Raw genomic sequence first — 22,082 nt, 5'->3', positions numbered from 1 at the left:
CTTGGTGAGACTGTCTAGGAGGCTGGCACTGATTCTTGGGGCTCAGGCGTCTGCTGTATGCATAGCATGGCAGGCTCCCAAGGTCACTCTTATGGTTAGGAGAGGAGACCCAAGAGGCTGAGCTCGCTAGAGAAGGGGTGGCGTGGAAGGTGGCAGAGGCTGTGTTCTGTGCCCATCGCATGTGCAGGCTGCTCCATGCATGTCAGATGTAAACGGATGACCCCTGCCTTGGGCATGTTAGGAGTAGTGTGCGGGAAGCTGTGTGGCCCTGCCTAGATAGTTGGTGCTGGTTTGTTATCACTGTATCCGACAGTGTCCAGGCCAGGTGTCCCTCCTCCCAGCTCTCTGCCTGAGGGCTTTGCTTGTGAAGTTGGGCCCTGAGCAGGGCAGGCCAAGTGACAGAGACGTGGCCCAGTCGTGTCTTCCTCATCCAGAGGCCGATGGCCTGGACGTGTGAGCACCAGGCTCCGCCTCCTTGGAGGCGGCCACCTCATCTTCGTCGGGGCATAGCCAACTCATCAGCAGCCAGCTTTTGACATTTGATAAGTTGGATCCTTGAAATCATTTTAGTGCTTCTGAGCCGTATGCTGAGATTGCTTTAAAAAATTTAACTGTAATTTAAAAGGCTTGTTTCCTTTGAGTAGGATGGGGCCAGAGCTGATTAGGGTGAGCACTTGTGCATCCTGAATTCCGTCTTTAATTGCAAAGAGCTGCTTCCCTTTCCACAGTAAGAAAAGAAGAATGTGATATTAAATCCTTTAAGTTACATGCAGGGACATTTTCCAGTTTATTTGGGAGTATAGTTCCTTATTTTGATTCTTTTTTTCAGAAGCTGAACAAATTGAAAGGAACATTCACCCCACTGCAGTGATGCTTACCAGCACTGTTAATTTACTGCAGACTCTTTGTCTTTCTGCTGGAGTCCATGCTGAAGTTATGCAGAGCGAAGCCGTCAAGACTCTGTGTGGGCTGCTGCGAATGTTGGTGGAGAGTGGAACGACAGACAAGACATGTATGCAGTGGACAGTTGTGGGCCACAGAGGCAGAAGTGGGCTGTGGATTTGTCATGTGTTTGTGTGTGTGTGTGTGTGCATGTGGGGGCGTGTGGGTGTGTCAGTGTCATAGGGCTGCTGCTGTAACGAATTACCACAGACGTGGTGTATTAGTTTGCTTGAGCTGCCACATCAAAGTACCACAGTCTAGCAGCCTCAGTAACAGAATTTATTTCTTCACAGTTCTGGAGGCTAGAAGTTCAAGATCAAGGTGTCAGCTGGACAGTTTCCTCCTGAGGACTGTGAGGGCACGAAGGATCTGTTCCAGGCTCTCCCCTAATTTCTGACCGTTTGCTGGCAATCTTTGGCATTCCTTGGCTTGTAAATCTCTGCCCTCATCTTCACATGGCATTCTCCCTGTGTGTGTCTGTCTCCAAATTTCCCCTTTTTATAAGGACATCAATTACATTGGATTAAGGACGCACCCTAATCTAGTTTAACCTCATCTAAACCAATCACATCTGCCATGGCCCTGTTTCCAAATAAGGTCCCATTCTGAGATAGTAGGGGTTAGGACCGAACACAGTTCAACCCTTCATGGTGGGTTAAAGCAACAACTTCATTCTCTCAGAATCCTGGACACCAGAAGTCCAAAATCAAGGTGCCGTCAGGCCTGTGCCCCCTCCCAACACTCCAGGGGAGGGCCCCTCGTTTTCTCTTTGAGCTTTGGTAGCTCCAGTGTTCCTTGGCTTGTGGCCACATTGTTCCATTTTCTGTCTCATGTTCACTTGGATGCCTCCTCTTTTCTTTTCTGCCTCTTGCAAGGGCTTTCATTGGATTTGGGGGTCACCCTAATGCAGTATAATGTCATCTCAATCCTTACCTTACTTACATCTGTGAAGAGTTTATTTCCAAATAAGGTCACGTCTGAGGTTCTGGGTGAACATGAATTTTGGGGGATACAATTCAGCCTACAAAAGTGTTTTGAGTATGTGAATGTGAGTATGTGTAAGTGGGGGAGAAGTTGAGGAAGTGAGTGGAGCAAACGTGTGTGTGTACGTGTGCAGGTTTGAGTGCATGTGTGTGTGTACACGTGAGTGTGAGTTTGAGACTGAGTGTGGATGTGTGTAACTGGGTATGTGTGAGTGAGTGTGAGTGGCCATGAGAGTGCGTACCTGAGACGTGCTGGGGTGCGACTGCCTGTGCATGTGTGTGGGTGTGACTGAGTATGGGAGAGAGCATGTCTGAAGGGTGGTGTCCCTGGAGGCCTGGAGAACAGGACAGCTGGTCCGTGGGAGCTGGGGAAGGGGAGCTGGTCTGGGATCTGAGCAGGTCATGTGGCATGACCCCATCTCAGGGCCTCCGCCAGCCAGGAGGGCTCGGAAGCTCCAGGTGTCCGCTAGTGGAGACCCCGGGAGGAGCAGATAGGGTCATGCTCTCGGCAGAGTCAAGCCGGGTAAACTAAACCCTGTGAAAACCTCTTATTCTACTATCGTAGCCTTCTTAAACTTGGATTGGAAATTTATGATGCAGATCAAATATAAACAAGCTCCTGGGGGATATTTAAAACATGTGAGATTTACAACCTATACCAGATGTCCTCGCACAGATAACTGCTATTGAATTGTGAATTGTTTTCCTACTGCTTAGAGACAGTAAGTAGATGAAATTCCTTAGCGAGTTTGAGTTGCTCCGTGTACCTTAGAGATTTTTAAAATGTACAGTGTTCCTTGAGCCAAGTCGCAGGTCCTCCTGTTGCTCTCACTTAGGATAATTGAAACTGTAATATATTTGGAAAGGAGCTTATTATTGAAAGTAATGTGATGTAGGTAAGTTAAAAGTTGTACTGGGCATTTATTTCTGGAAATGGGGTACCAAGCTGGTCTGTCTTGCTCTGGCAGCCTCCCCCAGCAGGCTGGTGAGCCGGGAGCAGCACAGGAGCTGGTGCACCCTGGGCTTCGTGCGCAGCATTGCCCTCACGCCGCACATGTGTGCCGCCCTCAGCTCCCCGCCCTGGATCGCGCTGCTCACGAAGGTCGTGGAGGGACATGCGCCTTTCACCGCCGCCTCGCTGCAGCGGCAGGTAACTGTGCTGCCAGACTGATCCCCGCTCAGCGTGAGTTTTGGGACTGTGGGAGCCCCAGCAGAGGTGGCATCAAACTGGCCGTCGTCATTAGGTGCCTGAGGGCAGAAAAGAACTGGAACTAACACAGTAGATTTTCTAGAGTTCAGAGGCTGAGGAAGTTGATTATTTTAAATTGATTCAGTTGTTAAGCCTTAGTTGACTTGCTTTTCTGTGAAGTGATAAATCCTACCAGCTGTTCTGATCTGCTTCGTGGGAGTTGTGGTATAATTGTCTTGAGAAGAATTAAACTAAAAGGAATTATTTTTTAATTAAATGAATATCTGCATGTGTAATGTAGCTTATTTTTTAACCTCTGATAATCCATATCACTAATCAACTTGGATGTAATTATCTTGCTGTAGAATCATGAATATTAGAATTTTCACGTGATTGTGTTACAGGAACAAAAAATAAAGTAAAACCTCCTAATCTGTCAGACAGTGGCTTTCTTTAATGCTCACTGTTTTCAATTGCCCTTGTCAGATCTTAGCTGTACATTTACTGCAAGCAGTGCTTCCGTCGTGGGACAAGACGGAAAGGGCAAGGGACATGGAGTGCCTTGTAGAGAAGCTGTTTGGTTTCCTGGGGCGCTTGCTCACCACCTGCTCTTCAGATGTCCCGTTCCTCAGAGGTGGGCAGCGCTCCTCCTTACCGGTGTCCTGGGTAAGCGAGCAGGGCGTCATGAGGCCCTCCTTCGCGTGTTTCCTGCAGAATCCACGCTGAGGAGGCGGAGGGCCCGGCCGCAGGCCTCCCTGACTGCCACACACAGCAGCACGTTGGCGGAGGAGGTGGTGGCGCTGCTTCGCACCCTGCACTCCCTGGGCCAGTGGAACGGACTCATCAACAAGTACATCAACTCGCAGCTGCACTCCGTCACCGCTGGCTGCGCGGGAAAGCCGGCAGAGGGGGTGGGTGCCGCACCGCCTTTTCACAGCTGCTAGTCTTTCTCTGTAGAATGCTGATTTAACTTTCAAATTACCTTTTTAAATGCTGTGTATTTTGTTCAAGGATGTATTTTAAAATATTCTTTACTGGAAAAAGTTATTGAGGAAACTAACATTAAAGTGAATTCGGCTTAATTGCAAGTGTGTAGGAGACAGGCAGCCCCTGGGCTCTCGTCTACAAGCTTGCTGTCTGTCTGCATTAGGCTCTGTTAGAGGACTACTTTCCTGACTCTGAGACCCCTGAGGTGGGGGGCCTCATGGCAGTCCTGGCTGTGATTGGAGGCATTGACGGTCGGTTGCGACTAGGGGGACAAGTCATGCATGATGAGTTTGGAGAAGGCACCGTGACTCGCATCACCCCGAAGGGCAAAATCACCGTGCAGTTCTCCGACATGCGGACGTGTCGCGTTTGCCCACTGAATCAGCTGAAGCCAGTAGGTGAACTTGTGTTTGGGTTACTAGGTAATGAGGCAAAGGGGTTTTATACTAGACCTGGGAAGAACTTGATTCTTATAGTTAGGTTGGCCTTCTAGGAAGCTACCCAACTTGAGGAAAACCATCTATCTTTTTCTCTTTGATTAACAGGGCCTGTCTCACAGGGTTGTATATAGATTAGTAGTTCATATGTCTCATTTTAGCCTCAAAAGACATGAAAGGGCATTAGCAATTTAGAGGGTCCTGTGTAAGTATAAGTTTTATTTATTTCAAAATGTGAATTTATGAAATTTATTTTTTATTGAACGACTCAACTTTCAAAAAAACCTAAAAATGACTCCTTTAAAAAAAATGATCTTTTTTTCACGTTGAAAATGCTTAATGACTATGTTGAGTGACATGACTTATGTAGCAGCTACTGTCGTCTTAAATCTGTGAATTAGGGATCCATAGGGAAAGTGAGTGATTTATATTACTTTGATATAACCCAAGTGCAATTTGCCTATATCTTTCAATAAAATGCTGTTTTTGATTATTATAGGAATATATGCATGTTGTAGAAAATTTGAAATGTATAGAAAATATCTAAGAAGTTAATAACTACCACCACGATGTAATTATTGTTTAACAAGTCAGTAAAGAAAAAATTAATTTAGGTTATATTTACTATATATGTAAGCCTTTATCTTGCCTTTGGGGTCGTCTTTTTAAAATTATTTTCAGATCTAGAAAGACTTATGAACATGTGTGTTACTTCAGAATTAAGACTCATAGTTATGATAACTTTCAGAACGTTCATTTGTCCTTCTCGTTGGACACACTTTGAAGGTTTCTGTGCTCCCTCTCCAGCTCCCTGCTGCGGCGTTCAGCGTCACCAACTTGCCCTTCACAGAGCCCATGCTCTCGGTCTGGGCTCAGCTGGTGAACCTTGCTGGAAGCAGATTGGAAAAACACAAAATAAAGAAGTCACCTAAACAGGGTTTTGCAGGTCAGTACATGCCCTTCATGATGAAACAGCTACAGTCTTAACTAGTGTTGTTTGGACAGTGTTTGTTGTTTTACCAGAGCAAGTTCTGTCACTGCTGAAGTCTTTGGGTTCAGATGGATGGCCACTGGTGGAGTGACGGTGGGTGTGTAGATGAGAGTGTGTGATGCAAAGAATGATGCCATGGCGGGGGTGGCACCTGAAGAACCCCAGGCCTCCCTACCTCCCGGTGCCAGTGTTATTCTGCGCACACTTTTCGAAGAGGAATCTGTGTTCTTTCCCCCTCCCTGTTTACCCCCTGGCCTCTTCGCAACTGTACCTAGCAGGGCCTGTGTGTTTGGACCTGCCTCGCTTGGTGTCTGGATGCTGGCCACACGTCGAAGACCAGGGCCACTCGTGCTTGAACTATTCCTCTTGCACTGCTCACTGGACTTCCCTTACGTTGCCCCTCACATATTCTTTGAGAGTTCTTCTCCCTAACTGTTCTTTGCACGTTGGAAGTCCTTGTGGTTTCATCCATAACTTCTTGATCTTTCTGCCCACTCTTCTTGAGTTTTCTCACCCATTTTTCCCCATTCCTGTAATTGCTGCTGCAGGGTTTATGATGGTAAACACCTTTAACTCTGGATCTCCAGTTCACATCTCTGGCTAGAGGGCCAGGTGCATGTAAACCACAGCATGTCAACAATTCAAGTAACTTTGTCCCTTAGCCAGTGTTTCCTGTCACAGTGAATAAACCTGTCTGACAGGTATTCGAGCTTGGTGCCCCAGTGGCACCTCTGGCTCTTCCTGTGTCCTCCCATCCCACATTCCCACGTCCCCATGCTGCCTTCCATGGCCTCCAGCATGTCCTGCTTTGGAACGCTGCTGCTGTGACTGTAGTCTAGCTCTCCTTGTGGTCTGCCCACCATCCTTGTGGTGGCTTCCCTAGTCTGTTCCTCAGTCCGCCCGTGGACATTACTGCAGTCATTTGTTTAGATAAGATTCTGTAGGGTGTGATGGTTTTGATGAGTTAGAGAACTGTATGCTGTGAGTATCTTGACAAAAGTGTCTCATAAGCATCTTGGGAAGACAAGGTGAAAGTATTTTATTTGTGATGTAGGTATCTGGTTGAAATTTCAGCAATTTGGGAAATATTTGATTATACTAGCAGTAGCTAACATGGTTCTAACTGTGTTAAACCGTCTAATACTCGCCCCATCCCGAGGTAATGCGTGGGGAGCGGGAAAGGGAGAAGACATGAGGGAGGTAGGGGATGCTTACCCACAATACTGGGAAAGGCAAGTCCTACGTTATGGACAGGCTTTGACATGGTCAGCTGAGTCCCTCAGGGCAGTGCCTTCCTCACGGCTGTACAGCTGCTGAGGGGGAGAGGCCAAGCAGCGTGTTCCATTCCCGCTGAGTCCTTTTTTTTCCCCCACAGGACAAGTAGACTTGGACCTGCTGAGGTGCCAGCAGCTCAAGCTGTACATTCTGAAGGCGGGCCGTGCTCTGCTTTCCCACCAGGACCAGCTCAGGCAGATCTTGTCTCAGCCAGCTGTTCAGGAGGCTGCAGCTACTCATACAGGTATCTTTTTAAGGAGCCCTTTTGAATCTGTCAGAAAGGCAGATAACTCCAATAGGAAACAGGCAAGGAACATGAACAGGCAGTGCATAAAAGGGGAGGTACAGATGGCTTCTACATGTACAAGGAAGATATGCAACCTGGCTAGTAACTGATGAAAAGTGATAGACAGAGCCTGAGGGGATTTGGTGGGGAGGGAGGGAGAACAGTGCTCTACTGCCTCACTATTTAAAGTGCGGCCCAAGGACCAGTAGCTTTGATGGCACATAGGAACATGTAGAAATGTGGACTCTCAGGCTGCACCCCAGAGCTAAGAAATCAGGATCTGCATTTTTAACAAGTCCCTAAGGTGGTTCATATGCACGTAAAGTGGCACTGCTCTAACACTTTGCTAGTGAGAATTTAAATTGGTACAACCATTTAATGGGCATTTGAGGAAATCTGAGACTTCAAAATGCATACACACACATATCTGTATCTGTATATCCATTGATTAGCAAGTCATCTTGTGGGGATTTATCACATGATAAGGCATGGAGATACGTGTTTACAGATGCTCATTATGGCTTTTTTGTTGGTATTGTTTTTGTGATGAAAACTGGAGACACCTAAATGCCCATTATTAGGTGGGGTACCCATGCAGTGGAATACCATGGCGCCATTCACAGTGATGATATATATATATATATGTTAATGCCATGGAAACTTGAAAACGATAAACAAAAAAGCTTATTGCTATGTATATCTGTTTGTAGATTTGCCATAGATTCATCTGCTTACCAAAATAGTGACAGTAGAATTTCAGCTGACTTTATTTTCTGTGTACTCTTTTGTATTACCTCAACTTTCTGGAATGAGTTCATATCACTTTGAATAGAAAAAAAAACCAAAGCTATGAAATATTTTTTGATTACCTGTTATTGAAAGACACTGTGTTAAATATTACGGGGAACAAGATAGTCCTTGTTTATGATTTTTTACTCTCTGGGGTGAGGGTGGGGATAGAAAATGGACGTAGATGGCTCTGTCCAAGGTACGGGCCTGTGTGCTGTAAGACATGTGAGCACAGGTTCACTGGCGTCTGGGGGATGCTGGCAGCTGAGGGCTGGGGAGAGCAGCCTCGGAAGTGTGTGGCAGACCCTGGGTGCAGGGTACTGAGGCGTCTCCGTCCCGCGGGAGGAGACTGTAGGAGCCCAGGCATAAGCAGTAAGTATGTGGGTACTGAGCTTTGTAAGGAGCTCAGGGTTTATTGAGGACTCTGGGGCTAAAGCTGGAGAGGTCAGTTGAAGTCATGTGGTAGAGTGCCCTGACTACCAGAATGAGAGGTGAGGCTGACTGGAAAAGCTGTGGCAGCGCCTGTCATGACAGGGATTGATGTTGAGGAAGATAAATACATACGCTAGTGAGTTATAGGATAAGGTCAAGTGATAAGGTGTCTTCCAGGGGAAGGCATGAAAAATGGAAAGAAGGAATCAGTAGACACTGTGATGGTGTAGTCTTTTAGATGATATCTTTTTGGAAAACTAGCGAAAAGTCAAAGATGGCTGATGTTTCAAGCTTGAGTTATAGGGAGGATAGGGAGGAGGACTGTTGACAAAAATTAGAAAAGCCCAGTGGAGTGTGGGGTGTTGTGTTTTGTTTCCTAGACTTCAGAGGGCATCATGGAGGTAAATCTAATGGAAGTGCAGATTCATTCCGTATTAGACATTAGGGACCTTGAAGACAATCCACAGTTGTATTAGAAGATCAGGAAGCAGAGCCCAGGGAACTGGATTGGCTGTTCTGTGGTCACCCTGATGCGGAGCTATGGCAGCGGTGAATCAGAATTACCTTCCCACGCTTGGGGCGGTTCAAGGGCTCCAGGTGGAGCTGTCTAGAACAGGGCTTAAAAAATCCACCACAGCCACCTGTTTTATAAAGTTTTATGGGAACATAGCCACACCTGCTTGTTTACATGTCATCTCTGGCCACTTTCACACTTCAGTGGCAGAGTTGAGTAGTTGTGACAGACCCTGTGGTCAGTAAGCCTAAACTGTTGACTCTCTGGCACTTCGAGACAATTTACAACCTCTGGTCTTAGAGGATTAGTTGAAACTGTAACCAAACCTGGCTATCAGTGGTCCCAGGGCAAACAAGAAGTGCCAGACACCTCACCCGAAGCTGCTCAGATTACAACAAAAGACATCACCCTGACCACGCGTCATATTTGCAGTTGGTGTCAGTTTATAGTCTGAACAAGGGTTAACAGAAAAACCAGGGCTAGAGATACAGACTTGGGAGTGTTCATAGAAGGGGTTTCTGGAGCACTGAGTGAGCACCAAGATGGAGAAGGTTAAGAACTGGACCAAGGGCAGGAATCTGGGAGGTAGCTTTGGTTGGCTCTAAAGACACAGGCAGATGAACTAAAGAAGGACCGAGGCCAAAAATCAGGGAGTGGAAAAAGCCTTGAAGATTTTGGTTATCTGATGCTTGATGAGTTAGAAATCATACCTGGTTTAACATGCTCAATGCACTATCTTTTGTAGTAAGGAGATGTTTGCTGTTGGAAATACAGTGTCATCCATATTTTGTTTTTAAATTCAGATGATGGAGCAGCTGCATCCCCTGACCTTGGGGACATGTCTCCTGAAGGGCCACAGCCCCCAATGATCCTCTTGCAGCAGTTATTGGCCTCGGCCACCCAGCCGTCTCCAGTGAAGGCCATATTTGACAAACAGGAGCTTGAGGTACAGTCAGTAGCCTTGGCAATTCTAATCCAGTGCATTAGATTGTGAACAACTTTTTTTTCCTAGATGTGTATTTTCTTAAGGATATAGTCTGAATTTTAAATGATATGCCAAAGTAATTCTTATGACTAGGTTTTAACCATGTTTGTCATAGAATATTACAATACTAGTTAGAGAATGAATGAGTTAAAGTTTAATCTTATTTAAAGGTTCTGTGAATTATTTGTAAAAATTAACTAGATTCAGCATTTGGTGTTAATGCTCAAATATTCATGGAGGGATCTTTTTCCAGGAAATATTATTATTGAAAGAGCCCCATTAGACCTAGGAATATGGCGCTTGCTTATTTGTTTCACTCACACCAAAGCCTGTCTTGAGCATGCCTTGTTGCTGCCAGGCTCTCCGCCAACACCCTGTTTTGGAGCATGTGCACTACACTGCATATTCAGGGGTGGGGCCGTGGGCATGTTCCCATAGAAGAGATTGACATCTGACCAGGTCTAAGCATGATGGGAACTTTCATGGCCCACCACGTGGAGGACTAGATATTTAAAAAAATACTTCTTGCTTTGTACTACATCAAAAATTCTGGACAAAATATCAAAGAAAGAACTAAAACCTTGGGGGCTTCCCTGGTGGCGCACTGGTTAAGAATTCGCCTGCCAATGCAGGGGACACGGGTTCAAGCCCTGGTCCGGGAAGATCCCACATGCAGCGGAGCAACTAAGCCTGGGCACCACAACTACTGAGCCTGCGCTCTAGAGTCTGTGAGCCGCAACTACTGAGCCCGCGTGCTGCAACTACTGAAGCCTGTGTGCTTAGAGCCCACGCTCGGCAACAGGAGAAGCCACTGCAGTGAGAAGCCCACGTATTGCAACTGAGAGTAGCCCCCACTTGCTGCAAGTAGAGAAATCCCGCGTGCAGCAGCGAAGACCCAGCATAGCCAAACATAAATAAATAATTTTTTAAAAACGCACACAAAAACCAAAACCGTAAGTGCTCAATTTGGCAGGCAGAAAATACCATAGTAGAAATCTTCAGAGACTAAGACCCTGTGGGGAGCCAGGATCCAGAGTGAGCTAGGAAGCTGGTGGGGGGCAAAGGGAGAAGGCAGGAAATGTTGGGCACGGGGGCAGCAGGAGAGGAGGGTGCCGGGCCTTCTCCAAGTAGGCCTGAATGCCAGCTACTCCTTAGATCTGAAAACTTGAGATGGGAGATCAGGTTAAAGTTGTTGCAAGGCTGTGTTGCCAGTCACCTATCAGATAAAAACAGGACACTGAGCAATGAAGAGGGTGTTGGGCAGATGCACCCCAGAGCCATGCTGGGAGGTGCCCAGTGTTAAGGGGAAAGATAAGACTTGGAGGAAACAAGGAGACCTAGAGTTGTCCTTTAAGAACCGGGAAGGGCTACTGTACCAGAGAGAGAGCTTCCATTGCTTTGTCTCCGTTGATTCTGATGGAAATTCAGCTGACATTCTTATTGTTCTGAATGAAATGTCTTTCATTTCCTCTGGCTGCATTTAATATTTTCTGTTTTTCTTTTGTTTTCTGCAATTTGACTAAGGGTGCTTATGGTGTAGCTGGTTTTTCCCCCTTATCCTCCTTGGGGTTTGCTTAAGTTACTTGTATCTCTGACTTGATGTTTTTTTTCCCCCCACCAAATTTGGATACTATTGACTATGATATTTTTTCCTGTCCCGTTCTCTTTTGTTCTTTTCTAAGATTATTGCTGTAGTCTGCTAGATTATTAGTGAGTTTCTGTTATTTTTAAGTCTCTTGGTTAAATGGCTTGGTTAACTGTACTGAACTGTTTTAAAGGTCAGGGCGTGCTGCTTTATTGGGTCTAATCTGCTGTGACCCACCCAAGAAATCCTTTATTTTATATTTTCAGATCTCATATTTCCATTTTGTTCATATTTTATAGATGACAGTTCCCATCTCTTCACCCTTTATACCTTTTACTGTATATTTTAAAACATATTTCTGATTGTTATGTTAAATTTCTTATTTGCTAATTCTAATGCCTCGGCCACTTGTTGGTCTGCCACCATTGGCAGTTTTTCTTCTGATTATCGATTCTGCTTCTTTACATATCTAAAAAAATTTTATTGTATTCTGGATGTTTTGGATATTATGTTGTATGGGCTCTGGGTCTGTCACCTTCCTCTGGAGAATGTGGAATTTTATTTTTGTAGATGGTTCAGTACCTGGTAGTTTTCCTCAGTGTAAGGAGGCTTGGTTCTCGACTTTTTGGTGATGATTTATTTTTGTTTTGCCCTTAGTCCTGGTTCCTGGTCTCTTAATTCTGTGGGATTTAGAATCTCTTTGAGGTTTCAGTGGAGACTTTTACATCTTGAGCAACGTGCTGAAACTTGGTTGGACTTGGATGTCACACCGTCTCCCTAGCGCTGGGCCTTCAGCAGTTTCTTTTGGCTGGGTTCTTGAGTCTCACACACGCTTAGTTTTGCCATCAGCCAAAGATTTGAGGGTAGACCGCATGTGCATTTTGTGGTTCTCCCTCACGTCTACTTGCTCTGGCAGGCCGCAGTCCAGTGACAGTGCCCCTGTTAGCAGCTTGCCTGTGGGCTTCCCTGTGGTCAAGGTTGCACCTGTTCCTGTTTTCTCCGGGACCTTCAAACAGTTTTAAAAAATATTTTGTCCAGAATTCATAATTATTATCACGGCAGAGGCTTAGTCCAGTCCCCTCTCCATTACCAGAACCAGAATCCCTAGCTCGATCTGGTTCTGAATTGTAAGCTTTTAGGAAGCCTGTCACTTCCCAGTTATTCGGACTTCACGGCAAAACCCTAGGCTTTTGACACTTCCTAAGCACTGGAAGGCCCAAGGGTGTCTTCTGTTTCTTCCGAATGCCTTCCGACGTGTTCAGTTAAAAAAAAAAGAGCAAGTCTCAGTGCTGTGAGAACAACTGAAGAGAAGGGACAGAGAGCTGCAAGTGGACCAGGGAGAGGGCTCCCTGTCTGGAGGCAGGCAGTTCCCAGCTGCAGGCCACAGTGATGCATTGCAATTTGTTACCCAGTGTTCTTTATTTCCCTCATTTTTTTTTTTTATACCATGTTTACCCTCAGAGTGGCTTTTCTGCCTTTGAATAGTTGGGAGTTGATTTGGTGACACACGAGAGGGTCCTGTGCCATCTCTGACCTGTGTGCAGAGGGAAGAAAGCGGGAGGCTGTGGGCACTGACCTGTCATGGGGAAGGGTGGGGGTCCCTTTCTCCCGCCCCATCAGGCCTCTCACCTGTGTTCACTCGCTCAGCGTTCAGGGCTGCTGTGAAGTTTCCTCAGTGGACATTGATAATTAGCTCATTTACTAGGTAGACTCTATGTGTACTGAAGCAGGAGTTATTTGACCATTGAATCTTTCCTCTGCATTCGACTGTGAAAGTTGTCTTTGTTGTTTTTAAACATGTTTTATCCATGCATTTAAACATACACATGTAAGCCAGGGCTTTTTATAGTTTTGTACTGCAGTTCATAGTAGTAGTCTGTACTTTCCATTTCCTTAGACTTCTTAGTCCCCTGATTTACAAACCCCCAAGCTCCACTCTCATTTGCCCAGGCTGCCGCGTTGGCCGTGTGTCAGTGTTTGGCTGTGGAGTCTACTCACCCGTTGAGCCCTGTGTTTGAAGACTGCAGCTCCAGTGAGGCCACGACGCCTGTCCCTGTGCAGCATGTTCGCCCAGTTAGAGCGAAGAAGCACAAGCAGTCTCCTGGTCCTGCTCTGCCTATTGTGGTTCAGCTCATGGAAATGGGATTTCCTAGAAGGAACATAGAGTTTGCATTGAAGTCACTCACTGGCGCCTCTGGGAATGCTGCTGGCTTGCCAGGTACTGGGTTTTCCTTGTGGGTGTTGGACTTAACGCGCCCACGCATTTGTTTGTAGGCTTCCCTTGAAATAATAATGTCAGAGGCCCCTCAGGAGGCAGGTGCTGTGGTCCTCACTGTGGTTATGCCGTGTGTGCTTGCTCCTAGGCGTGGAAGCCTTGGTTGGGTGGCTGCTGGACCATGCTGACGTGCAGGTCACGGATCTCTCGGATGCAGACACGGGGTCTGAGGAGTGTTCAGACGAGGAGGTGGTGGAGGATGTGGATGCCACGGCTTATGCTGTGGTCAGTGCTCCCCTCGCGCCATCCATCCTGAGCTCTGGATTCCTCTGCACCACTGCTGGGCATGAGGCAAAGCTACGAAGTGCTGCCTGGGTTTTCTCTCTCTTAACTACTTTTAGCTTTAAGACAGAACCTTGTTCCAACATCTAATGATGTTGTGTAGCCATTAGAGGAGCTCTTAATAAAAAATCATTTATGTGACACGTTGACTTCTGAGCCAGTTGTTTTATGGGATTAATTTGTATATGGCTCAGAAATTTTCTGTACTTTCAGCTTTTGAGATTTATTCTGCTTACAGTCCTCTTGCTATTAGTCTCTTTTAAATGAAGAATTTCGTAGTGAAAACAGAGTAATATTTTATACTTTTTTTAATATTATCGATTTCACAAACTACTTTCTTTTTTAGTAGGTTTATCAGTTCACCTTTTAAAAAAATGTATTTATCTTTTGTAGTCTACTGGTGCTGTTGTAACAGAGAGCCAGACGTACAAAAAGCGAGCTGATTTCTTGAGTAATGATGATTATGCTGTGTATGTGAGAGAGAATATTCAGGTGAGTAATTGTCTTAGGCTGGAACTTTGTTTAGGTTTTCATTCAGCAAATGTCTGAGCATCTCAGAAAGTCGGAGAGGGAGGGTGCAGCACCCAGCAGGGGAGGCCGCTGTGGCTGGAGCAGAGGGCGGAGGAGCAGAAGATGAGCAAGGGGAGGCGGGGGGGACCAGAGGCAGAGAGCAAAAGGTGGCTTGTCCACAGTGATGTGGCACACAGCCCTGTGGTTCTCGATTATCCCCGTTTTGGACACTTTTACATCTGTTTTTGCTTTTTTTTAAAAAAATATTATTCTCATTGCCATCTAATTTTAAACATTTAGTTATGCTCTTTATGTAGTCCTTTTTAACCTTAAATCCTTTCTTTTCCTGTTTTAATTCTTTTGTTCTAGTTAGTATACTTCTGGGAAAATCCCAGAAATCATCTCATTTCTCCTATAAATATGTCAACAGTATGTATCCCTAATAGATAGAGGATTTTATTTTTAACATAACGACATTACTGTTACCTCGCATTGCCTAACAGAATATACAGTAATTCCTTACTATCATCTTATATCTAATGCTTGCTCAGATTTTCCCAATTTTCTCAAAAATGACTTGTTATAGTCATTTTTAAAGAGTTGGATACGAATAAGATCACGCATCTTACATTTGGGTGATGTGTCTTTTTACCCTGGAACAGTTTCTCCCTCTTTTTCCCCTTTTCCTGCCATTTATTTGTGGCTAAAATTACGTTGGCCCTCATCTTCCTCCCTCTCCTCTGCATCTCCTGTAAAGTCAAAGTGAGGGCTGGAGGGTGAGTGGATTCAGGCTGCGTCTCAGGAAAGAATGTATCATATGGACCAACATGCAGCATCACTTGTTGTCTACACCATCTGTTCTCTATTAATTGTCCATCTTGGTGCTTCAGTAGCCATTGATGTCATTATCTAGACCCATCAAGAAGGGTCCCACAATAGTGATTTTCTAAGTTCGTCATCCCTTCCAAATTTATTAGCTGGAGTTCTGTTCGTTGAAGAAAACTTTCTTATCAACTCTGGTTGATAAACTATAATATAGTTTGTATACACAGAAAAGGCAGAATAATGGTTGTTTTTTGTTTGTTTGCTTGTGTTATCAATTTTCCGAGTGGTGAATTGGTGCCCTGGTACTTAAAAAGATGACCAAGAACCTTTATTTTGCTTATTATCATTATGATGAATTTATTGGCTGTTATGGATTTGATGTGTTTCAGCCATTTTCCTTTTTTTTTTTTGCCGTATGTGGGCCTCTCACTGTTGTGGCCTCTCCCATTGTGGAGCACAGGTTCCGGACGAGCAGGCTCAACGGCCATGGCTCACGGGCCCAGCCGCTCCACGGCATGTGGGATCCTCCCAGACCGGGGCACGAACCCGTATCCCCTGCATCGGCAGGCGGACTCTCAACCACTGCGCCACCAGGGAAGCCCCCATTTTCCTTTTGGTCAGGTTGTTCTTTTGAGGGACCCTGTTAATCTTTGATAGCTCCCTTGCTTGATGGCACAAGTTGGTGCAAATTCATCTTGTATATTTCCTGCCCCAGACATTGAACCAGACAGTTTTCTAAAGCGCCCTGGTTCCTTTTAGTGTAAAATGATTTTGAGAGCATGCTGTGGGGTAGAGGAAATTTTTCTTAGGACTAGAGTAATACTACTTAGAATTGATCATTTCACCTATATACTGGACTGGATTTTTAACTTAATTTTAGGTGGGAATGATGGTTAGATGCTGTCGAACGTATGAAGAAGTGTGTGAAGGAGATGTGGGCAAAGTTATCAAGTTGGATAGAGATGGATTACATGACCTCAATGTGCAGTGTGACTGGCAGCAGAAAGGAGGCACCTACTGGGTTAGGTATATTCATGTGGAACTTATAGGTGAGAACATTCTTTATTAAGTTCTTTTGTCTTTCTTAGTTAGATTCAGAGTTCCCAGAAATGAATGCGAATTATAGTTCATTTTTTTTATTGGAATCTCTAGGCTATCCGCCACCAAGCTCCCCTTCTCACATCAAGATTGGTGATAAAGTTCGTGTCAAAGCCTCAGTTACCACACCGAAGTACAAGTGGGGATCTGTGACTCATCAGAGTGCGGGGGTTGTGAAAGGTAATGTTCCCCAGGCAAGAAAACTCCAAGTGCCAGGTTTTCATCTACTAATGTAACTTTTAATTTTTTCATTCAAGGGCAAGAAAAACAAGTGGAAGGCAGGCCTTATGATACATAAATAGTGTTGTTTTGCTTTTCAGTGCTCTGTAGACCAGGAGTACACCTGTTGTTGGACAGAGATGTATTAACTCACTGCAACTTGGGAGGATGCATACCCTGGAAAATGGGGTGTCTCCATAAGTGGGTGTAACAAAGACTGATGGGGTTTGCATTGTGTATTTGGGGAGGGGTTCAAGGAATGGGGTAATTCTAAGAATCTTAGTGAAGATTATTTAGGAGGAAGAGCAGTGGACTCACAGTGAGGTTATGATGAGCAAGGAAGCAGAGCAGCCAGGATGGATTTGTGGTTTGAATTAGATTGAATGTGACCAGATATGTTAAAGAGTGGTTCTGGTTTTACCTCAATCTGTTACAGTCTCAGGGTGGCCTTGTCTCATGTTGGGGTTCTATAAACTTGTTCTGTCAATCCTTCTGCCAAATAGCTAGCTTCCTCAGTGTTTTTCTCTCTTTTCTTAATGCTGTGTAAGAATTTAGGACTAAATTTAAATGGATGTGTGCAAATGATAGGAGTTAGCAACTGGAAACACAAAATTCTCCTCAGCTTATATTTAATGTGATATTCTTGAGATTTCAAATCAAACACATGGCATACTTTAAAAGGTATACTATGTCCATTTTAACAATTGCATGAGAAATGATCCAGGTATATGCGTGGTTTTATTTTATCTTTAAACTCCTTCAGTGCCATTTTTCTTTGTTTTTTCTTGTTTCAGTCTTGGAGAAAACTCTTACTGTCAAACAGCTTAGATTAGAAGTGGCTGCAATGGTGGTGCAGGAGTGTTAGTATTTCTTAGGTTACATAAGAACAAATAGCTTATTTAACATTTTACTTTAACAGTTTTCTTAAGAGATTCTTCAGAGTTTTACAAATCAAAACAAAGATAAATTTAAATAGTAACTTGGTTTAGAAGTTAACTTTTGGAGTAGCTTTCACCAAAGGGCAATAGATGTCTTAACGTTATTAATGTAATTTTTAGTCCCTAAGATAACTGAATGGAGTTTTTGCTTGGCGTAATTAAACAAACCTTCTTATCGTGGAAAATTTCAAACGTATACAAAAGTAGAGAATATAGTATACTGAGCTTCTGTGTACCCATCACCTGGCTTCAACAGTTGACAGACTCCTGGCCAAAGTTGTTCATCCATGATCCCCTCCCTCCATTATTTTGAAGCTAATCCCTGATTGACATCATGTGTTAGTTCATCCATAAGTATCTTAGTATGTCTCTCTAAAAGAGAAGTACTCTTTGTAAACAGAAATAACTATAATATAATATCCCATAGCTAGATTATAGATTTAATTTTTTTTTTTGCGGTACCCGGGCCTCTCACTGTTGTGGCCTCTCCTGTTGTGGAGCACAGGCTCCGGACGCGCAGGCTTAGCAGCCATGGCTCACGGGCCCAGCTGCTCCGTGGCACGTGGGATCTTCCCGGATCGGGGCACAAACCTATGTCCCCTGCCTTGGCAGGCAGACTCTCAACCACTGCCCCACCAGGAAAGCCCTATAGATTTAATTTTAATTTTAGGTTTTTATTGGTGACAAAGATGTTCCAGACAATTTCTGTTCTGTCCTAGCTTTCAGTGCCAATGGAAAAGATGTTATTGTCGACTTTCCTCAGCAGTCTCACTGGACTGGGCTGTTATCAGAAATGGAGTTGGTACCTAGTATTCATCCTGGCGTTACGTGAGTTTTTATTTTTATATTGCTAGATTTGTTTGGGAAGGATGGTTTTCTTTGGAATTAAATTTAATAAATGACCTCAGCTTTTTCTTTTCAACTCAATGGCTATTTTAAAAACAGGTGTGATGGCTGTCAGATGTTTCCCATCAATGGATCTAGATTCAAATGCAGAAACTGTGATGACTTCGATTTTTGTGAAACTTGTTTCAAAACCAGAAAACACAACACCAGGCATACATTTGGCAGAATAAATGAACCAGGTATAGTAGACTGGTTATGTTCTCTTTCATCAAACGATTATTAATGAGATAATTACTGTGGAAACAAATGTACTTAACTTTGCTCTTTAAAGTTCATATTTATATGGTGAGCACTGTACTGTGTGCACAGCAAAACAGGGAAGATGGTCCTACCCACTTGATGAATTGCTATTTTTTCTTCAAGCAATGAGTGGTCACTGGAACTAGAGTAACAGGGATTGTTTGCTTGTATTTCCATAAAGAACAGTAAAAGGATCTCAAGAAACTAGTAAATGTTTCGTTGGATGGGATGTGGAATTGGAGAGAATGGAGAGTGAGTCTTTTTATTTGTGTATCTTTTAGTATATCTTTTTTTATTATGGTAGAATATATACAACATAAAATTTGCCATTTTAATCACTCTTAAGTGTATGATTAAGGGAATATTGCACACTGTCACCACTATCTATTTCTGAGACTTTTTCACCATTCCAAAATAAGAGTGTACCCAGTAAGCAATAATCCCCCTTCTTCCCTCCCCCAACCCCTGGCAACCTCTAATCCACTTTTCGTCTCTATGAATTTGACAACTCTAGGTACCTCATGCGTAAGTGGAACCATACAAAATTTGTGTTTTTGTGTGCCTGGCTTCTTTCACCTTGCATTAGGTTTCCAAGGTTCATCCATGTTGTAGCATGTGTCAGAACTTCATTTCATGGCTGAGTAATAGTCCATTGTATGTATCTACCACATTTTGCTTATCCAGTTATCTCTTAATGGACATTTGGGTTATTTGTACCTTTCAGCTATTGTGAATAATGTTGCTGTGAACATTGATGTACAAATCTGTTTGAGTCCCAGTTTTCAAATTGCAGGGTCATTAGGTAGTTCTTTAACTTTTTGAAGAACCGCCAAAATGTTTTCCATACTGGCTGTACCATTTTACATTACTATCAGCAATGTTTTTGCTCTTCAAGTTTTTCCACATCCTTACCAACATTTGTTATTTTCTTCTTCTTTTTTAAAAATTATAGCCATCCTAATGGGTGCAAAATAGTATCTTGTGATTTTGATTTGAGTTTCCCTAATGACAAATGACATTGAGCCACTTATCATGTGCTTTTTTGCCATTTGTATATCTTTTGGGGGAGGGCATGTCAATTCAATTTTAAAACTTTTGATATTGAGTTGTAGGAGTTCTTTATATATTGTGGATATTAAATCAGATACGTGATTTGCAAATATCCTATTCTGTGGGTGGTTTTTTCACTCTCTTGATAGGATTCTGTGATGCGGTTTTAAATTTTAATGAAATTTAATTTATTGTTTCTTTTGTTGCCTGTGCATTTGGTGTCATACTTACTTTTGGGTCAACTTAAGAAATCATTGCTTAAATCCAAAGTTGTGAAGGTCAGCCCCTATGTTTATAAGAGGTTTATAGTTTTAACTTTAGGTCTTTTAATTTAGGTCTTTGAACCACTTTGAGTTAATTTCTATGCATGGTATAATGTATAATTTCATTCTTTTACATGTGTATCCAATTTTCCCAACACTATTTGTTGAAAAGACTGTCCTTTCACCACTGAATGGTCTTGGCACCCTTTTTGAAAATCAGTTGACCATAGATGTGAGAGTTTTTTTTCTGGGCTCTCGATTCTATTCCATTGGTCTATTTGCCTATCCTTACATCAGTACCACACCATACACAGTGATTATGATAGTTTTTGTAGTAAGTTTTGAAATTGGGAAATGTGAATCCTCCAACTTTGTTCTTTTTCAAGATTGTTTTGACTATTTGGTGTCCCTTGGAAGTCAATATGAATTTTGGGATGGAGATTTCTGCATCTGCAAAAAACAGTATTTTGATAGGAATTGCATTGACTCTTTGTATCACTTTGGATGGAATTGTCAGTTGTCTTTCCATTTACTTAGGTCTTCTTTAATTTCATTCAGCAGTGTTTTGTGATTAGTGTATAAGTCTTATGTGTTCTTGGTTAAATTTATTCTTAAGGGTTTATTTTTCATGCTGTATTAAATTAAATTATTTTTAAAAATTTCCTTCTTGGAATATCTGTTGCTAGTGTATAGAAATATACACTACACACCTACAGTGCATATTTTCAACACACTTTGTTGAATTTATATCCAGCAACTTTGCTGAATTTATTTATTAGCTATGATGGATTTTTTTGGTGGAGTCTTTAGGGTTTTCTGCATGTAAGATCATGTTGTCTGCCTGTAAGATCATGTTGTCTGTGAACTGGGATAGTTTTACTACTTCTTCCTTTCCAATTTGGATACCTTATATTTCTTTTTCCTGTCTTATTGCTTCAGCTAGTTCTTCCAGTACTACATTGAAGAGAAGTGGCAAGGGTAGGCATCCTTGTCTTGTTCCTGGACTTAGTGGGGAAGCTTTCAGTCTTTAAGCACTGAATATAATGTTAGCTGTGGGTTTTCCATAAATAGCCTTTATCATGTTGAGGAAGTTCCTTTCTAGTCCTAATTTGTAATATTCTCTTATCTTTATGAAGGAGATCTGTAGAATCTGCAGAGCAATCTCCTTTTCAAGGCTAACTTTGAATACTTTGTTTTGTTTTGTTTTTGATCAGCCTGCCATGGGTTTATCAATTTTATTAGTCTTTTCAAAGAACCAACTTTTGGCTTTGAATTGCTGTCTCTCATATTTTTTTAATTTCTTTTTCCTATGGAATTTAGGTTTACGTTGATTCCGCACCCCACCCCCGCCCCAAATGCTTAGTTCATTAATTTCTCACATTCATATTTTCTAATATATGAACTTAAAATTTTAAATTTATCTTTAAGCATGGCTTAAGCTATATCCTGTAATGCTGATATGTAGTAATATCTCATCATCATTCATTTAAAAGTATTTTTAAAATTGAATTGGAATTATTTTCTTATATTCATTGATTTTTAAATTTTCAAACATGTCAGCATTTTCTACCTCTATCTATTTATTGGTTTCTGCATTGCATTCAAATTGTGTATCCTGCCTGATCTTTGACGTTTTGGGGGAAACTTCTGTATGATCATAAGACTCAGCATATAATGGGATTTTACACATGTTTTATGCATGCCTGAAAGAATGTCTCCTGCAGTTTTATGGTGAAGTTAGTGTTTGCTTAGTGTATCTTTTTCTAGCCTTTTACCCTCAATATTTCAGTAATCTTAACGATTAGTGGAGGTTGTAGATAGTTTTTTTTTTTTTTTTAAATTCCAATGTGATGATCTTTGTCTCTTATTTGGATCTTTTAGGTATTTATTTATATTTAAGGCAGTTACTGAAATATATTTTTTTAATTGATCAACTTCTTAGTGTTTTTTTGTTGTTGTTGTTCTGCCTGTTTTCTGTTCCATTTTTTCTCCATTCCATCTTCCTTTGGACTGATACGTTCTTTATTAGTTAGCCAACCACCACCTCCCCAACACACACACTTGGCTTAGAAGTTACACGT

At 42.9% G+C, this 22,082-nt stretch overlaps 1 protein-coding gene across 1 annotated transcript in view; it reads left to right on the top strand.

The window, feature by feature from the left end:
- Positions 1–22,082, top strand: part of HERC2 (HECT and RLD domain containing E3 ubiquitin protein ligase 2) — a 231,524-nt gene that overhangs the window by 106,962 nt on the left and 102,480 nt on the right. The window contains 15 exon segments of the mRNA XM_007463762.1: positions 830–1,012; positions 2,894–3,075; positions 3,601–3,748; positions 3,829–4,025; positions 4,265–4,495; positions 5,346–5,484; positions 6,905–7,048; positions 9,629–9,771; positions 13,346–13,613; positions 13,759–13,895; positions 14,346–14,444; positions 16,168–16,336; positions 16,440–16,565; positions 18,262–18,370; positions 18,488–18,627. Coding sequence (XP_007463824.1) covers positions 830–1,012; positions 2,894–3,075; positions 3,601–3,748; positions 3,829–4,025; positions 4,265–4,495; positions 5,346–5,484; positions 6,905–7,048; positions 9,629–9,771; positions 13,346–13,613; positions 13,759–13,895; positions 14,346–14,444; positions 16,168–16,336; positions 16,440–16,565; positions 18,262–18,370; positions 18,488–18,627 — 2,415 coding nt within the window.

Source organism: Lipotes vexillifer, unplaced genomic scaffold (assembly GCF_000442215.2).
Source record: "Lipotes vexillifer unplaced genomic scaffold, Lipotes_vexillifer_v1.1 scaffold200, whole genome shotgun sequence".
NCBI classification, from domain to species: domain Eukaryota; kingdom Metazoa; phylum Chordata; class Mammalia; order Artiodactyla; family Lipotidae; genus Lipotes; species Lipotes vexillifer.
The sequence above is the reverse complement of the archived record's forward strand: the minus strand, read 5'-3'. Positions and strand labels throughout refer to the sequence as shown.